The sequence below is a fragment of the Chaetodon auriga genome, chromosome 3, assembly GCF_051107435.1.
Source record: "Chaetodon auriga isolate fChaAug3 chromosome 3, fChaAug3.hap1, whole genome shotgun sequence".
In the NCBI taxonomy this organism is placed as follows: Eukaryota; Metazoa; Chordata; class Actinopteri; order Chaetodontiformes; family Chaetodontidae; genus Chaetodon; species Chaetodon auriga.
Window position 1 is genome coordinate 26,983,315 of NC_135076.1, and position 20,311 is coordinate 27,003,625.

The 20,311-nt window shown below is 43.0% G+C and overlaps 2 protein-coding genes across 3 annotated transcripts; one reads left to right on the top strand and one right to left on the bottom strand.

Annotated features, from left to right (window-relative positions):
- Positions 1–1,267: 1,267 nt before the first annotated feature.
- Positions 1,268–16,403, top strand: bcl6aa (BCL6A transcription repressor a). Of its 2 annotated transcripts, XM_076727114.1 has the most exons (10): positions 1,268–1,831; positions 8,092–8,184; positions 11,998–12,169; positions 12,265–12,486; positions 12,573–13,538; positions 13,829–14,010; positions 14,110–14,277; positions 14,364–14,494; positions 14,781–14,918; positions 15,023–16,403. In XM_076727114.1, exons 1-10 carry the CDS (start codon positions 1,804–1,806, stop codon positions 15,164–15,166), a joined length of 2,244 nt encoding a protein of 747 aa, XP_076583229.1. In that variant the 5' UTR covers positions 1,268–1,803; the 3' UTR covers positions 15,167–16,403. The 2 variants fall into 2 exon arrangements, with proteins under 2 accessions (XP_076583229.1, XP_076583230.1); XM_076727115.1 differs by lacking the exons at positions 1,268–1,831; positions 8,092–8,184 and adding an exon at positions 9,745–9,785.
- A 1,090-nt stretch (positions 16,404–17,493) lies between these two features.
- On the bottom strand, positions 17,494–19,885 carry smx5. Its single transcript, XM_076726250.1, has 5 exons — positions 19,828–19,885; positions 19,564–19,631; positions 19,053–19,083; positions 18,885–18,944; positions 17,494–18,003 (listed from the first exon to the last, which is right to left on the bottom strand). Exons 1-5 carry the CDS (start codon positions 19,828–19,830, stop codon positions 17,878–17,880), a joined length of 288 nt encoding a protein of 95 aa, XP_076582365.1. The 5' UTR covers positions 19,831–19,885; the 3' UTR covers positions 17,494–17,877.
- Positions 19,886–20,311: the final 426 nt, after the last annotated feature.

The window sequence follows — 20,311 nt, forward strand, 5'->3', positions numbered from 1 at the left end:
TCCTCTGAGGCGGTGTGACCTGTTGTTGGCCTTCATTTGTGTGTCAGTTCAGAGGTTTAAGCTTCTTCATGAGAAGTTTATCCCTGGATCACAGGGATCTGAGGGCTCACCGGTCATTTGCCGTCACTATTCCAAGAGCTCAGATTGTTGGGGCTGCTTTATTCTGAAATATGATGGAAATGTGTTGGACTAATTTGGCTTTAGCAGGATTGGCTGAATATTAGTCCACTCATCCAATGGATTATCCCGTGGCTGCCATGAACATACAGTCCAGATCTGTCAAAACCCCGTATATATCTCATTTTCCCTCCAGTGTTTGTGTAAGTGCACATTCTTATGCATTCGTCTCTTACTTTTCTGTAATGATGACAGCAGTCATAAGCAACAGAGTGCCGGATGCTGACACAGTAAAGCTGTGCAGCATGTTACGCTGTTAATAGCAAGAGCTTTGGGAGTTCTTACCCGCTGAGGTGAGCTTATCTGCACAGACAGCATGTGTATTCATTTAATCTGAGTTCAACATCAGGTGTCAAGAACGATTACGCACTGATACCCGTGCTCACTGATACTCCTGCATTAATGCCGTGGATTCACGTGCAGAACTGTGCTTTATCCCCGGTCAAGCCTTTTGCTCTTGCAACCAAAAATCCAACTGATTGCATTTTGATGGCACGCAGCTCCACTCTATTTTTTTTTTTTTTTTTTATTGTCACAAGTGATTAAAAAAGCAAACGTAAAACTGTTTTTCCTGAATTTTGCTTCCCTGTTTTCAGGATTTTCCTCCCTAATTTTCTCTGCAGCAGCCACATTACTGACCTTCCTATTGGCTGTGCCAGGTTGAAGTGACAGCTGGTGTGATGTAATAACACCCCCTCCACTAGACAAGTTATAAAGAGCAATATCTAGTTCCATGGATTGAGATAAGCTTAGGTAGATTAATGCTCGAGGACACTGAAATGTTTGTTGTATAAAAGCACTGTTTAGAAAACAATGTGTCACTGCTGTATATGAAAAACTCTGATCTGGCAGATGGCCTGAGCTCCAAGAGTTCTTCCATGTTAAAGGCACTGCTAGTCTGTGGTTTGTGCTCCTGAGGCTTAATGGGATTTTAGACTCTTCATTCAAATGAATTATATATAGAAAAAACTGGGATTATTTTACAGGCTGTTTAATCTCTTCTTTTTTTTTTTTTTTTTTTGCCAAAACTGAGCCTGCCCCACAGTTTTTAGCATTCGTGGAAAAGTGGAGCGACCGAGTGCTACAATCAATGAACGCTAGAGTGCAGGCGGCCTATCAGCTCAGAGAGCCAGAGATGCCCTGTGGACCGTTTCACTAACATGAAGCGTGCTCAGTCGACTTGACTCACTTCAGCCCCGCTGCCGTGCCCGCCTTTCCAGAAGCATTCCCATCCTGCTGAACAATGACAGACACGAGGCTTCACCAGAGCTGCTCCGCCACCGCGAGACACAGATTCGGTGCCCTTTTGCACTGAAGACAGCTTCATCCCTCCAGCTTTAGCTGCCACTCAGAGGGAGGTTCGGGCACCAGTCAGACTCTGCATCCTGGATCATCTAGCTACTTGCCAGAAAAATAAAGCTCTGGTGAAAACAGTGAGGCGGGCTGTGTTGTGCTGTGCTCTGGATCTTACCATAGTCAGGTAGAGAAGCTGACTGATCTCAGTGACTGGCACCACTGAAAAGACTTTTGGAGCTGCAGAAGAGGCCCCTTCGCTTCCTGAACTGGGCTCACAGCTTTGAAATCAAGGCTCAGCACTGCCTCCTGATTCCCACTACAGATCCCATCATGCCTCACTCCTTCCAGCAGAAAAAAGGTGAGACTTCTTTCTTCTGTTTCTCAACACCTGTGCCGCTGTTAAAATGACAACATTTCAATGCTGCCGGGATAAATGAACGTGGAGCGTTGCTGCAAAAGAGAATGAACTCTTAGCAAACCTTCCTTGAATTAAAAAAACTAAAAGTTTAAATTAATATAAAAATGTCTGAAAGTTGACACCTGACTCGACATGTGATTCTGGATTGCTGCATAGAACACAAGTGCTTGTCAAAGACTGTCATAAGGACACAGAAATGTGCACAAATATCAACTTAGAACTATATAATTTACGTACATCCAGCATGACTTTAGATTTTGTTATTATCAGTGCATTTGGTCATGAAATTGTTCTCATTCTTTGACCTTACATGGACAAACTGTGTGGAGGACAGATGTGCATCTATGTGATGTCACCTCAGAAACAAGACAAATAAAACTAAATAACTAAATTTCCTTTGTTATTACAATCAAACTGCAGTCGACCAAACACCGCAGAAACATCAGAACTACACTCCTCCACCTCATGTCCTATACCATGCTATATTTCCACACTGCTGTTACGGTGATGAGCAGAGATCAAATCAGTACGCTGCTGAAACATTTGCCCAGTCACATTAGAAAAGCGAGCATGCAAAGTGACATTAAAGGACATACAGCAGACACGGGTCACGATAAAACAAACTGACATCTGATAAGCAAATAGGAGCACCGAATGCAATAAATAATGTTCTAGCAGGTTTATCTTCAGTATGTAAAACATGTAAAATAGACATTTAACTTCAAGATAAGATCTGAGTGATTTGAGAGACCTTTGTGATTCACATGGAAGTTGTTCCCTCTGAGGATCTTTACACATCTGCACAAAAGACCCTGAACACAAAGGCTGGGAGTTGAGGTGCACCTCTGCAGAAAAAAGACTTTTTACCATCAAAAGTCCTCCGAAAACTTGAAGTTTTAACAGCAGCACACAAGCTCGCTGAACCTAACAGATCACTAATGCACAATCTATACCGTTTAGTGAAATGAAAAGTTTTTGCTAAATTCACATGTGAAACTACCAAGAAACGCCTGCACTTCCGCGCATGCAAAGCACAAAATATTTCAAAGTGCAGCAGATATCAAGAGCGTCTGCCTGTGTGTTGTATGAACAGATAACAATTACGTGCCCGTGTTTAGCACAGGAGGTGTCACTCTGCTTTCCTGCATCAGCACTTCCACCTGGCATTTCCTGCACCACAGATACTCCTAACGAAAGCAGTGAGGGATACAGTAGCTGTTAACTATGATACATTAGTAAGAATAAATTTTCATCAAAATATGTTCATTTCTTCATTTCAAATGTGCATAAATGCATATTAAAGAGGCCTGATGGTTATATGAGTTGATTTGTTTCTAGCAAACATAAAGAGTGGGAGGTTTTCCAGAATTTAGAGGGAGAGAGCTCTGCCTGGCTTCATGCATTAGCTGAAAAAAGGGTGTAGGCGCTGACAAGACAAAGTCAGTTTCATAAGGGAATTCAATCAAACATGATATATTTTAAGCAAAACTAGCACAGATTAGTCAGATATTTGATTAAAAGGGGAAGAAAAATGAAAAAGACGTGCTATTTCTTTCTAAGTTTTCTTTGCAAATGAACAATTTTAATGTGCAAGTACATTTAATGTGTTGTGTATATATTTTCCTTGATATTTCATTAAAATGCTGGAATTATCTCTTCTTGAGTCCACATCAGTGCCCAGATTTTGAGGGTTTTTTTTTTTTTTGGTAAAGCAGCTGACTTCTGGGGCTTGGTGGGATTGCTTTCATCCTCGCCAATCCCATGTTTCCATGTTGGATTTAAATCCATTTACTGCTTTGGCTGGAGGAAACCAAAAAAGCTGACATGAAAATACACCTATATACTAATGGAGGCTGCGAACGTTTGATGCAGATGGGAGGGCTAATGCCAGATTCCTCATGAAATGAAATCACGAAAGCTCATCTGCAGCTCGTTTTAGCATTTTTGTTTTGCCATGAAATCAAGAAAATCTACATGTTTAATATGAAATGTAACAATGCTTCCCACAGGGTTATAGATTGTAGGATTTGTCTGACGCAGACAGAGAGCTGAGGTGGTGGATGTGCTCAGAGCACTGCTGCCGCTTCGTGCGTGGTTCTTGTTGAACCGTGGCCTGCAGCTAGGTGTGTGTACTTCCTGTTTAACCAGCCCTGTAGACCAGTATCAGCTATTGGCATTAGAGGCTGGCAGCTACTTTGACCTGGCAGTGGGAGAAATGTAACATTGGAAAATTTGATGTAGTTGACAGCAAAATTGGGCCACAGCGTGACAGAGATCAGGGGCAAGTAAAGAGCTGCATCAGTGAGGGAATGACAGGAAAAGTCCCCTTTAACAAAGCCAGCCTGTGACTCATGTGGGCGAACTCCTGAAAACCCTGATAATGTGAAAATGTACACTGAGCACTTCTCTTCTTCTTTACATTTCGGTGGCGAACACTCCAGATTGGACACACGTGGCATGTGAACAATCGATACAGAACGCAAAACATAACAAAGAATTCAAACTGGTTCAGCAGCTTTGGGCCTTGTTGATGATGGAAGATTCCAGCCATACAGTGGAAATACAGTAGAAATGTTACCTCTATTGTCTAAACAGTGCAAATGGAAAACTTTAAATTAATGTTCGCGTGCTCTGTTTGGCACGTAGGTCTGTTTGTATTTGTCACACTTTGATCAGAGACTCTGGGCGTCTTCTCCAGAAAAAGTGTGTTTTCTTGAGTTGTCACCAGAGTGCTGGACCATGACCCAGTTACGTTCAACCACAGTGTGAAACGTGCTGAAAACACCCTTTGAGCATCTACGCAGGCATTTTACACAGATAAACCTTCTCCTGGCAGATGAACTCTAAATATGCCTTCATCGACTCCACCCTTAATTTTCAGTAACACTACAAAAGGCGGATATGAGGAAGGAGGCTCACAACGTTCCCAACACACACACACCAAACATATCAAGATCCACAGTTTGATACTGACTAATAGGTGCTGTGACAGCAGTGCAGGAAAGGGGGTTGATTCAGACAGATGATTCTTATTGGATCATTACTGAGGGTGGTGCAAGGAAACAAGACCCACTTGTTTACCATTTGAATCTCTGCACTCGAGCTCCCCATCACTGCGAGTGGATAGCCCTGTTAAAATACCAAACTGAATCCATGTAGAGACACAAAACAAGGCTTTGAAACTAATCTGTGCAGAAGTTGTCCCAAATTTAACAACCCCTCCTCATGTGCTCTTGGAACTCCTGCCTTTTGCAGCCCTGGGCGTGTGAGAGAAAAGAGGAAGACAGAGCAAACGCTCGCACACTGGGAAGATTTTTAAGGATGGTAGCTATTACTCGTGCTATATATCCTCATGTGTTGTGGAAGCTACTGACCCATCATCCAGCAGATGGCACACTGGCAAGGGACTGTTTCTGGTATGCGTGGAAAATTCCATCAAGTTCGACTCTGCAGGCTGCATTCCTGGCTCCTCTCAGCTGGCCTTGAGAAAGTCCTGAATCTACATGCTTTGATTTGACTAAATTGGAATTCTAGCCCACTAACACGCCTCTGCTCTGACTATAACCTTAGCATGTAGCTTGCACAGGCAAGCCGGTGAACTCAAGGTTATCCACACAGGCACACTGCAGAAACTTACTCCAAAGTTTTTTTTTTTCTTTTCTTTTTTTTGTGTGTGTTTTCTTTTTTAAATAACGGATAAAGCAGAATAAAACAAGGATTTAACATGAGCCTCCTTATTGACCGGTACAGCTGAAAACTGGCTCTGCTGCTGCTGCTTTACATGCTTTAGAGTACACTGTTAAAGCACTCAGGATGAGGAAACACTTTGATTCTATCTAAATAGAGGGCATTGCCAAAATGTTAATTCTCACACTGATATTAAAAGCAGCACAAACAATCAAGGCATCTCTTTCAGACGAGGGTGAACCTCGGTGAACTCCTTATCTCTATCTGCTGATTATCTTCCAGTGTGTTTAACCTTGTCAAATGGGATGAAACCCAACTTTCAATCTGGAGTGTGCGAGCGCGGAGACACGCGCGGCAGCATTGTTGACATGATTTCATGTCAGAATATGACTTGCCTGTTTGTCTGTTAATTAAAAAAGCAGGAGGCGAGCTTCCAAGTAAAGTGCGCTCATCATTACCTGCACAGAAGATCTTTTGAAGCGGTGTCAGTGAATTTTTCACTGCATCTATTTATTACACGTTGTGTTATTTAACTGACGCCATAAATTATGCATGTCATACGTTTGCAGTGATCTGCTCAAATAGACGATGAAGGAAAACGTATAAACACATACAATAAGACGAGAAGAGCAAATCTTTTCTCACAGACGCGCTGCAGCCATGTCACAATTCAGACCTGCAGTCGGATTTGGTGTTTGACAAGGGCGACTTTGTTGTGGACAAAGGAAGGAAAAATGCTTCTGGGATGCATGGAGTTAAAAAAGTGAAACTTAACAATATAAAAAGAAATTCTTTTAAAGAAAGGAACTAAAAAGACCTCTGTAGCTAACAGCATTATCTGTTTGGTGTTACAGCTTGGTTGCATCATGCCTCTCAGAACAAAACTCCACACTCACATCTTTGCTGACAATGAACACTGAAGTTGGCAGAAATTTGCTGTGAAACGAGACAAAAGTGTGCAGTTTATGAAAAAAAAAAGTGAGGCAACCTCCGGGCCTCAGGCTTTTGTCAGTGGGCATTTCTATTCAATGACCTATCATGCACCAAGTGTAGGCAATGAAACGGCTTCGAGATGCTTCACACTGTGTCAGAAGTGTACAAGGGTTTTTTTTAATGTGCAGCTGTTACTGGCCGGGCAGACTCGAATCACTGTCACAACCTGCTTTGGCTGTGATTGTTTCTGAACAGCGTGCCGCCCAGACAAAGAGACCGAGACCCTGACGTCGTGACCCGTTGTTTAATTATACAGCCTGAATGGGGATCAGGATTAACCGATTCGCTGTTCGTAATGTGACAATGAGCCCTGAGTGTCACTCCTGTCGGGGTAGACGGGGGGGTATCGATCAGCTCCCCTGCACTCTTTCTCTGTCCTGTGTAAGTGGGTCATTTATTTTTGCTAGGAATTGGTTGAGTAAAAGTTTGCCAAGGATTTGCAGTAATTATCTCATGTTTCTATAGCTGGGCACAGCATGGGGCCTTGGTAAATTACACATCTCCCTCCCAACTCCTGGATGGTTTATGGCCGTGCATTATGCATAACTGTGCTGGAGCGCCTTAAACATCCCCCAAGTGGATTGAAATAAAGTTGACGCTGCTCTTTGTTTGGAGCTCAAGATAGTCTTTATTTGGCAGTGCTGAATTGGAGATTGCTGTAAAAGCATGCGTCTTAATTATTTTGGAGTCTTTTTTTCCCCCCAATGGCTTGTGAACACCTGGAGTGTTTTTAGTGGGATGCCGGATCCAGATGGGCGGATGCGCGGGTGATCCACAGGGAAATGTCGGTTACATTTCAGTGCAGTGTGTCGTCACACGAAGGGTTAAACAAAGAAGAAAAGAAAGGCGCCGCGTCTGATTCCTCCGGATAACACAGCGTGTTGTTCTCTGAATGACAAAGACAGACGGCTGCTCAAACGTGCCTGATGTCAATTAAACCTCATGTAAGGATTACTGTGTCAAGTATATATATATTTTTAAATTGGACAATCGAGACATCAAAAAAATGTACACAAAAATCAGTCTTAAAATATTTTTTGCACTTCTCATCTTCATCGTGAAAACTAAAAGAAATGTACAAGATCTTCCTCAAAGACTGTGTGAAATATATAATGATCAGCAGGTGGAGAGAAGGAAGAAGGTGTTTAAAGTCTGGACATTTCACCAAAATAAAACAAAAAACAAGCCTGTATCAGCCAACATGGGATGATTTACTGTTATTAACATGAATAACAGCAGTCAGTGCTGTGGAGCTCATGCCTCAGTCTCTGTTTGCCCACTGATCTTTACAATGATATGAATATCAGCTTAATCACTCAGATATTTAATTGACATCATTCCACCAGAGCATTTAAATCTAACGAGGGATTCTGTGTTATTTAATAATATCAAACCCACTGAAGATAAATGATAGATTTTGAAAGGAGAGTCACCAAGTGAGTCGACACTTTCGCTCTTGTGATGCAGACTAATGTATCTTGTCATTAACTGCTAAACTTGTCTCTGTTTTGTATTATCAGTTCAGCAAATGCTCCTTCTGTGCCAAGGAGTGAACGGGGTGAGAAAAGACGGGGAAGCCGTGGTTTGGAATCACCACAAACAAAGTTTCCACGGTGAGTCACTGACAGTAAATGCTTGCCCACAACTCATGAAATTAATACAACTGCTCAGATGCTGTCACACACATCCTCAGTGCAAACATCTTTAACCAGCTGTTAACTGGTAAAAGATATGTAAATTCACAGTGCAGCTTGTCCTCGATGCCATCGTTTCACACACAATTCTGGCTGCTGATAAGTTTCAGACAGAAAGAGCACGAAGTAAAACACAAGACGAGTGAGCTGAGAAGTAAAAAGACTGCGTTTATTCTTTCCCAACTCTGAGAAATGATGCAACAGGGAGTACACATGCCTTAAATTAAACGGCGAGGGGAGAAATCACAGCAATGCATTCAATTAATTTTCCAGGAATCTTTCACTTTGCATTTCAATGAGCAATGTTTTTGTTTCAGCGTGCACATCACCTGACTGCACGGACAGCCTCTCCTTCCACCAACTTTTTCTGCTCACAGAGATATTTGTCTCACTTGATAAAGGACAGACAGCGGGCCTCAGGACAGCAGTCTGAACTGACTTCTGTGATATCACAGCACCAAAAACACAACGAGCTGACTCTGACGTTACATTTCACGGCGTGTACAACAAGTCTGATGGCTTTTCAAACATTAATACAGCAAACATCAATCCCATCAGCCTGATTTGGAATAAGAGCCAATGGTTGGTCGCATTAATATAACTTCTGTGCTCTGAGGTTGTGACCCGCTCGCTCTCATGCAACAAGTTTACTATGAACTCATAAAGTTAATTCACGTTTACAATAAGCCCAAATCTCTGCTGGATCCACTGTCTGGCAAAAGCGTCGCTTTAACACAGCCACAGCTGGATGTATGACACCGTTATACGCGCTGATGAGAATATAAAAAGTGCCAATTCGACCATGCAAACCAAACCACATGACACATGCTCAACTGACCGCCTGCAGACTCGTGAATAATAAATCTATTAAAGCTTTCCTTTTTCAACAAACCCCCGATGGTGATTCGCAGCATTCCCCGTCTATGAAGTCAGCATACCTGCAGGAAATCTGGCTACAAAAAAAAAAAAAAATGAATAGTGGATAAGAAGAAAGGCGAGCCTGTCACATCGACCTGTCCGCGTGGGCCTAATTAAGATGTCGGTCTGTGTGCTGAACATGTAGGGGATGTGTGTTAAATGCGACGAAAGGCAGCGAAACGATACATCGCTTAAATCATAGAATATAAATTAGTTCTGAGAATTTCGGGGGCCGGGTTTAAGGAACTGGTGACGTCGCCGGCTCGACGTCCTGTGACTGCGGATCCGACCAAAAACAGGGGGGACTGGACCACTCCGAAACAATTTCCTGCATTATTTTACGAGATAATTCTTCTTTTTGCACTCATTTAAACATTTAAATCGTGCTGTGCTTATTGTAAAAGCCTCTGTGGGTGATACGCGTTGAAATAACCGATTTAAAAAGAAGTTGTATTCGCCACGAGGGAAAAAAACGGCTCACCCCCGCCCCGGTGGAGTGGTACGGTCTCGGGCTCAAATTCCGAGAATTGAGCTCGTCTGATTCTTAGAACTGGGGTTCTTAGAAGTGGTGATGCAAGAAGTTTCTAGGAAAGCGCTACCAGGTGATTTTTTAAATTCCTTTTTTCCTCTAATTTGGCGCGAAGATGTTATGTACTGTGTGTTGCTGATGTTTTAAGACCGAGCTGTTTGTCCATTTGTGCTGTTTGAGGTGTTTGTGGAGCCGGGGCTGTGTGTTGTGTCTGCTGTGCACAGTCGAAACTCTGAAGCGGCTCCTGTAGTGACAGGCGGCGCGCCGCTCTCGGTGACAGATCCGCGGCGGTAGCGGCGGGTCGCCCTGAACCAGCAGCCTGCCGCCGCTGTCGCTCCCCCCGCCGCTCTGACTAAGTCATGTTGTAGGAGGGCTCCGGTCAGCCGGCTGCACCGAGCGGAATGAGGGCTCTGAGCGGCGTAAAGGCTGTCCGGAGTCCGGGTTGCGGTGCGCGGTCCTCGGGTGATCGCAGTGGGCTGTGTTGACAGTGGCAGCGCGCGTGGATTTCATGCCACTTTGTACGTCTAAGTGTCAACAGACGGTGCGGCGGCGGCTCGCGCGCGCTGTCAGACGAACTTTGCTGGCAGCATGGCAGCCTCGCGCTCACGGTGTTGTGTGTGTGTGTGTGTGTGTGTGTGTGTGTGTGTGTGCGTGTGTTGTTTTTTGTTTTTTTTGTTTTTTTTACTCCGCGATCGCTCCGACGCTAATTTTGCTCCAATGTGGCGCAAAACGCTGCGCCGGACGAGCCCGTCTGTCACCGTAACATCGTGGCGGAAACATGAGTGTCGATGGGTGTGTGTTTTTCCACGGTAGGGGCTGCAAAGACGCGTCGTCGCACCAAGTTGTCATGTTTCCACTGAGACACCGCGCCGCACGGTGAGGCAGCCTTCCCAACTACACCAAGTTGGAGGGCTGAGCGGAGATGCGCGCAGAGTTGGCTTCAGCTTCCCTGCAAAGTGTTATTTCTGCATCGCACTGAGAGTTTCGATCAGACTGTATTTATGCTCACGAGCACTTACAATTAGACCACCACCAGGCGCATAAAATAAAATCAGATATTTATAGAGGACCTACTTTTGGGGCTGACAAAAAAATCTGTGTGCTGTCATTTTATTGAACGCATTAGGATGATGCAGGCCGACGGAAGTTATAGTTCTTCAGGTCTTAAATACATTTTCTGAAAACGTAGTCAGCCTAATTGTGATAACAGCAGCGGTTGTTTGTCCCCGACTGGAGGTCATAATTCACCACCTTCTGATCAGAGGACATCCGTCTATTTAGGCTGCATTCTGTCCTTCTTCTATTTTCGGACGTGTCCGGTTACACACTTCAGTCTTGACATTGAGTTTAAGATTTTGTCATAAATCTACGTGCGGGTTGGAAATCCAATTGTGCCGTGATTGAATCAAATGTTGGTTTTCTCGTCCATTAACAGACCTTGAGCTGCACATTGTCAGAGAGCAGAAAGCAGAGCGCTGTCACAGGTTTTATTCCAGCAAACAGGGAAAACTGTAGAACGCTGCCAGCTGTTGTTGTGAAGATTCAATAAGGCGAGGACATCTTGCGGTTGAAATTAAAATTCATTGTTTGTTGTTTTGTGTGGAGAAAAAAAAAAAGTTTTGAGCAGTAAGTGAGCTGCTTGCTGAAACCGTTTTCTTGATCAGCTTGTTGACAGTGAAGTGAATGAGAAGCGATGCTGAAGGCTGAACTTTCCTCCGTCACTCTGAATGCAGACAGATCTCATCCTCACATCACGAATCAACCCGACAGTGCATTTTAAAATAACACCCAGCACATCAATGATGGTTATTACCTAAATAGGAGCTGTTTTATTCATCAGTCAGTGTCACTATTTTTGCATGTCCGGAAAGAAAACGTAAAAAATAACTACAGCTATTATAGAATTATATTGTGAACGCGTTTGTCTCCAGTCCGTCATAATGTGCGACAGACTTTCCCTCATCTTCATTTGTGGTATTAACTTGCCAACCAGAGGTTTGGAAAGAAAGTGAGAATCGATTCCAAAGGTGGAAATTTTAAACGTCTAGACAGTGTTTATTTAATAAATGGCGCCGCCTTCTGGAGGAAAGGCTGCATCTGTTTCTCAGTCTGCCACATTGACAAAGACCAGTGAGGACATAAATCTTTTCAGTCCAATTGATTAACTTATAGATTACCTGCACCTCAGTCCTAAAACGCAGGGGTGAATTGTGGCACAGCAGCGAAACAAACTCACCATGACGCTATTTTAGTGAAATAATCTTTCTTTTTTTTTTTGTTTGCAGAACTTGACAAAATGGCTTGCGCAGCAGACAGCTGCATACAGTTCACACGCCATGCAAGTGATGTCCTGCTCAACCTGAATCGGCTGCGTAGCAGAGATATTCTCACAGATGTCACTATCTTGGTTAACAGACAGCAGTTTCGTGCACACAAGACCGTTCTCATGGCTTGCAGGTTAGTCCCAGTGTATGAAACCATTTTCCTGCTGCAGTTTGAGACAAAGTGACTGATGTATTTCCTTTTCTTTCTTTTCTTTCACGTGGCTGCAGTGGGCTCTTTTACACCATCTTTACTGACTCCCACAAGTGCAACCTTAATGCTATCAGTCTGGACCCGAAGGTGGACCCAGAGGGATTTGCCATCCTGTTGGAGTTTATGTACACCTCCCGTCTCACACTAAAAGAGAGCCTGATTATGGCGATCATGAACACAGCCATCTACCTGCAGATGGACCATGTTGTGGACACCTGCCACAGATTCATCAAATCCAGGTTGGTAGAGCAGAGTTCCATTGCAAACCAGTCAAATTTATTGTTCAGCGTCTGTCATGTTTTTCATTTTCTCTTTGTTTTCACAGTGATCCATCTGCCAAGCTGCCCAGAGATGAGTTTTTGGTCAGTCCCCTGGTTTTACCTCAGGATGTCCACGCTTACCGGCCCCATGATGTTGTTGACAGTTTGCACAGCCGCGTAGCTCCGTTCAGGGATGGGAGGCCCTACGGCTCAAACATATTCAACGGGGTCAGCACCCCCAGCAACTACCATCTCTACGGGCAGTTTCCCATGCCAGGATTCCCTTTCCCTCTCTGCAAGCTGACTGATGCCAAAAACGCTTTTGCTGACCTCTCGAAGAGCGGTATCCACCACAAGCATTGTTCTCCGCACGACAGCGCCAACATCATCAGGCCAGAATACACCAGGGCAGTGGGCACAAGCTCCTCCAGCATTATTCACTCCACCACCTACGCTTCCAGGGAGGTAGGCAGAGACGACGAGATGAGGAAGGAAAGCCACGAGGGGGTCAGCCAGTCTATTGCTCTCGGCACGAGGAAGCGTGCTTTCCCTGTGTTGACCCTGGAGCACCAGAAAGACTCTGGCAAAGATCACGCTCCTCAGGCAGAGGAAGACCTGATCCATCAGCACTACCTCCCTGGAATCTCCTCCGCTGGACGCAAGAGCCTCATGAGCAGCCCACAGAGCCCCCTCAAGTCAGACTGCCAGCCCAACTCCCCAACAGAGTCCAGCAGTAGCAAGAACGCTGGTCTCTCTCAAGCCGCCGGAGTGCAAGCCCTGCAAGGCACACAGGACCCCAAAGCTCGCAACTGGAAGAAGTACAAGTTCATTGTGTTGAATCAGAGCGCTAAGGAAGACGAGGTGGGGCTGCGGGATCCCGGGATTCGTTCACCTCCACGTCTCGGCCTGCAACCCTACCTCCACCCCAGCGACTCGGAGAACCTCGACCCACAAACCACGAGCAAGAGCAACGATCACAGCGAGGACCTACCTGTGCCCCAGGCCAGCCGTCTCAACAACATCATTAACAGGTGAGGTTTGTTCAGGCACAGAACGATGAGAAAATGTTCATTTGTCTTGTGAATGGGTTTATGTGACGTGTTCAGAGGACTTCAGGATAATGAAGATGTACAGGTGGAAGATTTTAGGGCCAATATTGTTTTTTATTTGCTTAGAATCCAGTTTACTGTTAATGATTTTGGACATTCACCTAATTTTAGCAACTTAATTTTGCAGCTACACTTGATTTGAAGGACTTGTTCACATCTGCTTTGAAACATATTTTTAGATCTGACTTGAGGTATTTGTTTCTTGCCTTCAGTGCACTCGAGGGCTCGCTGAGGAACGGTGACAGCCACCCTCCACACTACTTGAGCCGCCTGAACTGCTCGTCCTGCGGCACGTCGTCCCCGCAGCACTCAGAAATCTGTCCCAACACCTCCAGGTCCCGTCTTGCAGAAGACATGGCAGAGCTGCACTCAGAATACTCAGACTCCAGCTGTGGTGAGTTCATCCCGGATATTAAATGTCAGCGTCAAATGAAAAATTATTACGCATATTTCAGACTAGAGGTTAACTTTTACTCTGATTTTTCCTGAACAGAAAATGGTACATTCTTCTGTAATGAATGTGATTCCAAGTTTGCTGAGGACGAAGCACTGAAACAACACATGCTTCAAGTGCACAGCGACAAGCCATACAAGTGTGACCGCTGCCAGGCTGCTTTCCGCTACAAGGGCAACCTTGCCAGCCACAAGACCGTCCACACAGGTGTGTCTATTAATTTACCGTCCGACGCGTCTGCCCTCCGTCACCGCTCGATTCTAACGTTTTTGTCTCCGATTTCCTTGTTTCAGGAGAGAAGCCGTATCGCTGTAATATCTGTGGTGCTCAGTTTAACAGACCAGCTAACCTCAAGACTCACACTCGCATCCACTCAGGAGAGAAGCCATACAAATGTGAGACGTGTGGAGCTCGTTTTGTACAGGTAAAACAAATCTCTATCGCGCACTTATATGAAACATTTTCCCTCTCCACTGTGTAGAGGCTACTAGCATGAATACTCAACTCTATGGCTGGATGGTTATTTTCAGCTTTTTAAGTGCTCATTATGAAAGTGAAGAACATCCTGAAGGGTGTTTTGGCTTTTACACAATAGATACAAACACGTGCGCTCTCAGAAAAAGCTTGCAAGTTTCAGTTGGTTCGGCTGTTCTCATAATTCGGATAGTTTGATTCAAGCTCATTGTCTTTGTTTTCTGATTGTGTTTCAGGTTGCTCATCTGCGTGCCCACGTGTTGATCCACACGGGCGAGAAGCCATATCCATGCGAGATCTGTGGAACGCGCTTCCGTCACCTGCAGACCCTGAAGAGCCACCTGCGCATCCACACGGGAGAAAAGCCCTACCATGTACGTTTGACGTGATGTATTTAATTTCTTAAAGAAGAAATCTTCATCAAATTTAAGCTATTACAAGACGCCATAAAATAACGTCGCGCTGTTTTCTTTTTCAGTGTGAGAAATGCAACTTGCACTTCCGCCATAAGAGTCAGCTACGGCTGCATCTTCGACAGAAGCACGGCGCCATCACTAACACGAAGATCCAGTACCGCATGTCGACGGCAGACATGCCCACTGACTTGACAAAGGCATGCTGAACTGGAAGAAGGGAACAGTTTTGAGAGGCAATCTTGACCTTGGCATTTAAAGACCCCAACTTGTACAATCATCCAAAATTGTAGTGCCACACTGTGTTCATTTGACAAATAAATTGGCTGTGTATGCCATTGTAAACGGGTTTCCACTACATGTGAACGTAGAGCCACATATGGCATCTTAGTCACTTTATTGTTTCTATATAGATATAAATATATATATATATATACATATGTATGTTGGAAGTGTTTCTAAGCTTTGAAGGTACGTATATAAAGCTTTATTTTGTTGAGAAGGATGGAATGTAAACAATCTGTTTTTTGAAAATACAGTATTTTATATCAGAGAACTTACTTTTCTGAAAGTATTGAAAATTTTGATTGACGGGTGGTACATATATTTTAAGATATCGAGATTTGCGGCTGTATAGAGTTGTCTATACATTTTTATGTAGATGTACGTACATGTTGCACCATGTCAAGTTGCCATATTCATGTGACGAGGGGGAAAAAAATGACATTGTAATTGGTTTTAGTCGAAAACATATCAGATGACTGCTGCTGTCTGATGAGGATATGCATGAGGTACTCTTACCGTTGCCAGTTGTCAGCGCACATGAAGTGGGCAACTGCATAAATATTGTGACATATTGTGTAATTATATCTGTGGGATTGCTCTCTGCTGGCAGAGCCAATCTAAGTGTTGAAATGCATTTCAAGGTACTGCTTTGTTATGACCAAGAAAATATTTTGCTTCAAATGTATTTGTATAGATGTGAATTTTGTTTCTGTTCATTTGTTTTCCATAAGTGAAGGTTTACAGTTTCGGTCATTGTTCTAGATCCTACAGTAAAGTTGTGTAAGTGTCAAGGTTTTTGTTTGTACATACACTGTGTATTCAATGTGCCTTTCTCTATGGTGACTGAATTCTTCTCCATTCAGCCCAGCTGTATTAAGGTACAACTCAAGGACACCACTTGTCCGAGATCCCTGTGTGTATGAGTGTGTGTGTGTGAGTGTGTGAGTGTATATATTTTTAAATGCTTGTCACCAACCCTAAAACATGCAAATTCATCATTGTAAATCTTCAGGACTTGTTTTGGATTGGACTTTTTTAACTGCATTAAAATTATTGTACAATGTTTAGATGTATGAATGTAAAATAAACGTATTGGATTTCTATGTATTAACACCAGATTGACTTTGTCATATTAAAGTGAGGAATGACGTCTCATACGGACACAGTTTGACCATTTTTCCACAAATTCTGTGAAGTTTGCCACAGTAAAACTAGACGATGTACCGTGTAGATCAAATATAGCCCAACAGATAACACCTGTCTGACAGACATTTTCAACCTTTAACCGTATTTGTGACATTAAATTATCTAAAAGTATCCACAAAATAAAGATTACTGTACTTTGACTGTAAATAGCTGATGTTCTGTAAAATAAATCACATCTGCAGCTTGATTTCCCTTGATGTTGAGGCTAAATCTGAATCCCAGGAGAGAAGTGCATCCGATCAGTCACCTCTCTTTGTTCTCAAAACGTAAATGCTGCAGCAGCAGGAATAAAAACTATGCTGTGACTGTTCACGCTGTGGGAAAACATGGCTTTTTACAGTTTCTGCTCACACTCTTATGAACTCTGCTAACAACCCACAAAGCGTCTTTTAAAAGCTGCTGCAGCGCCCGCTAACAAACCATCCACACCTTCAGTCCTTTGGAACATCTGCACAGAAGCAAGTCTGTGTAACTCTGGCTGAATTACAGCCACCGTGGCGGCAAGTGACTATTCAAAATACTTTATTCGTCCCGACAGCTGGAGACAGGAGCGAAGCGAGTGCTCTGGGGACGCGGCTCAGGTGGGAGCAATTAAAGGATAAAAGTTAACGGCAGCTCCGGCAGAAAACTAAGATTAAGCACAACAGTTAAGATTAAAGTATGTTTATGCTGAACGGATTGAAGGGATGAACCAGTGGTTCCGTTGGTCAGATGTATTACATTTCTGCAGAGCATCCAGGAGACAGTTTGCAGCGTTTTTATGATGCACGTCATGTGTTTTTACTATTACTTCAGTATGTAAGTTATCTGAGTATTTGATTTGGACGACTAGCACAGTGAGGCCTTGGGATTCTCTTTTTTATTTCCCATACATGCAGTCATTTACAAAATATCTTCCTCCCACGACCACAGCTCCTGGCAATAAAGCTTATTCACTTTTTCCAATAATTTTAAAGGCCAAAACTCAAATCTTTAACAGGCGAAACACTGAAGAGAAAAACTAAAAAAAAAAATCCCTATAAATGACAATAACATGATCAAAATATAAATAAAATACCTTTTTTATTTTGAAGTGGCATAAGAAAAATCCAAAAGTCATCATATTTAAAGATAAGCAACAGAAAGACTACAACAGATTTTTACCTCGACCGGGTCAAAACTGGATTTGGTTCTATTTCTTTTAAACAAAACAAACGATTGAATCAAATGAAGCCTCCTACACGGCCTGACAGTTGAGGACCTTTTCCAATAATTACTGCTTTGCAAATTAATTGATCACCAGTCCAAGGAATGCAATTAAATTCTCTGTGAAAGTACAGGAAACACTGCTTAATTACAAGAGCTGCACAAACCGCATCATCTTCACTCAAACTCACTATCCGCCGTCACAGAAATCCCTCCCCAGACTAAACCCCATCCTGCAGGTCAATCACTGCTTCTGCTGCATTGCTTCTTTTCGTGCAGCGTCTTGCAGGAGCTGAGTGTCCACTTCGTCTGCGGGTAGCTGAACATACCGGACCACAGATCCACGGATGAAACAGTTTTTCACAGACAGCTGGAGTAAATTAAAACAAGACATTGGGGACGGGGATTGAAGATAATCATCATTGAAAGTGTTGGAGGCGCTGTAAATCAGCTTGAAGCGATGCAGAATCTCTCCGATCATATTTCATCACCAGATAACTCGAATTTCATGGCACTCAAGTTATTAATGAATACAAGTTTTAGGGTGTTTTGTTGACATTGGCTTTACTTTCCCATTGATTGGGTTATATATATATATATCTTTATATATCTATATATATCTATAACCTTCTGATCTCATTCAAACTCAAAAGGTATTAAAAGTAGTAACCACTTCCTTTGCCACAAACGTGGTTGTTTGATGAGGTGTAACACATGGACATGACCATAAAGCACTGTGGTTACACCAAATAAGGACATATTTCATGTTTTTTTGTTACACTTTTAGCTATGCATAAATGTATTCCCTTTGTATCCTGTAAAACACTCATTTTGTTTGGATTATATATGATCTACATGAAGGACGGAGACATCTGAGAGTCTGGAAGTTTCACATGGATCCTCACATGCACCTGTGTGGGAATTTGCAACACACGTGTGTGTGCATGTGTGTATGTGTAGACTTATTTGGGATTTGAGAAAATCCATTGTCTTTAACCGTGTTTCACCGCTGCGGTCTCTGAGACCCCAAACAGGCAGAATCTGAAGCACTTCAAAAGTACATTTTTAAGCCATTTTCTTAAACTCTGGATTTGTCACAAAGTATCAAGATGATAAAACAATGTTAAACTTGTTTTGTGAGTTGTTAAAGAGGGACCAGGGTGTCCATTAGTCTCAGGCAGAGCATTAAGGTCGAGATTGAAGTCGTACATGATGAAATTGAAAGAGAAGGTGTCGGACGGTCAAACCTACCATGTGTGGATATTTCTCTGGATCTGTGACGCTGATGTCTGTGAGCTTAATGTTCAGGTACTGAAACACACATGTAGAGAAATGTGACGTCAAAACTGGGCAGTTAGAAACATGTAAAAGCTGAATGGCTTTATATCAACATAAGGAAAATAAGTCATCATTTCCAACCTGGTCAACAGAATGAAGCGTTCCACAGATGCTGCAAAGAGATGGGAGAAACGTTATTAATGGACAAATTTTAACATCCAAAACCAAAGTGGAGGTGAATGAACCACTGTGTCAACATACAGGTGGTGGACAAAATAACAAGAACACTTTAATAGACATTCCAATCCACCACCAGCACTACCACAAATGAAGCTGATAATGTGCAGTTAGAGGCAGCAACGCAGAGGATTTCATTCAAATCTACTGTAATTTTGAAACTCTTACGTTTAATGTAATTGAAAGCTGTTTCCTTTAGTTTGTGCTGAACTTACGTGACAAGAAAGCGTGCTAACGTGTTTTCCTTCCCTCACATAAAACTAATCCAAAGCTAAAGTTTGAGCATGAGTTTTGAGCCTCAGTAGCCTCCATCGTTCATATCACAGCACAGTACTTTAATTAGCATAACAAAATAAAGGCGGCTAAATCGATCAGTATAACAAATTTACCAAACTTAGTCAGAAAATAAACTCACCACAAGTCGTTTTTGAGCTCCACCACCACATCCTTCCCCACCAGCGACTTGAAAAACGAGTAGAAAAGCTGAAAAACAGAACGACATGATGCTAATGTTAGCAGCATGCTAAATGTCGAGCACGACACGCGCTGCAGATAGCTAGCAAAGATACAAATAACGTGATGCAGTGAGCTGGAGGGCCTTCAACGGCTCACTAAAGCTTCAGAGAAGACGTTTAGTACAAACAAAGAAATAAATTCATACATTCAAACTGATTCTTACCATTATTGCTGTCGCTTTCTTGTGGTTGTGCGTCTGGTTTTGATGACGTTTCACAAGCGTAATATTACTGCGACGGACCAGCGTGCAGTTACAGATCAGCTCCACGTGGGGGAGCCAGACGTGCGCTCAGCGCGTCAGAACAGGTTTAACTGCAGTACCTGAGAGGTTTACTGTTGCTAATTAAATAAATTGTGTGACACATAGTAAATTTCACTGTATATATTGTTTATTGCCTCGTCATTCTTTTTATATTTTGTTTCTTGTATATTCTTTTTTTTTTTTTTTTTTGCATTATTTAACTCATTGTTCAGTCTATAGTATGTCTTTTTCCTTTGCATGTACACTGAGTGCAATGTTTAAACTGGAGTCATATTCCTTGCATGTGCACATATCCCAGTCTTTTTGGTTGACCCTGTAAAATTAGGCAGTGTTTGCTTGCAATCCATCCTCAATAGTTCAAGCACAAAATAAATGATTCATTTTC

Bases quoted from the DNA above. Each gene is read 5' to 3' on its own strand.
- bcl6aa (XM_076727114.1), top strand. From the start codon at position 1,804: ATGCCTCACTCCTTCCAGCAGAAAAAAG. The intron at 12,487-12,572 runs GTTGGTAGAGCA...TTGTTTTCACAG, and splicing joins CACAGATTCATCAAATCCAG to TGATCCATCTGCCAAGCTGC. The intron at 13,539-13,828 runs GTGAGGTTTGTT...TCTTGCCTTCAG, and splicing joins CTCAACAACATCATTAACAG to TGCACTCGAGGGCTCGCTGA.
- smx5 (XM_076726250.1), bottom strand. The intron at 19,084-19,563 runs GTGAGTTTATTT...ATCTCTTTGCAG, and splicing joins GAGCTCAAAAACGACTTGTG to CATCTGTGGAACGCTTCATT. The intron at 18,004-18,884 runs GTAGGTTTGACC...AATTTACTCCAG, and splicing joins CAGAGAAATATCCACACATG to CTGTCTGTGAAAAACTGTTT.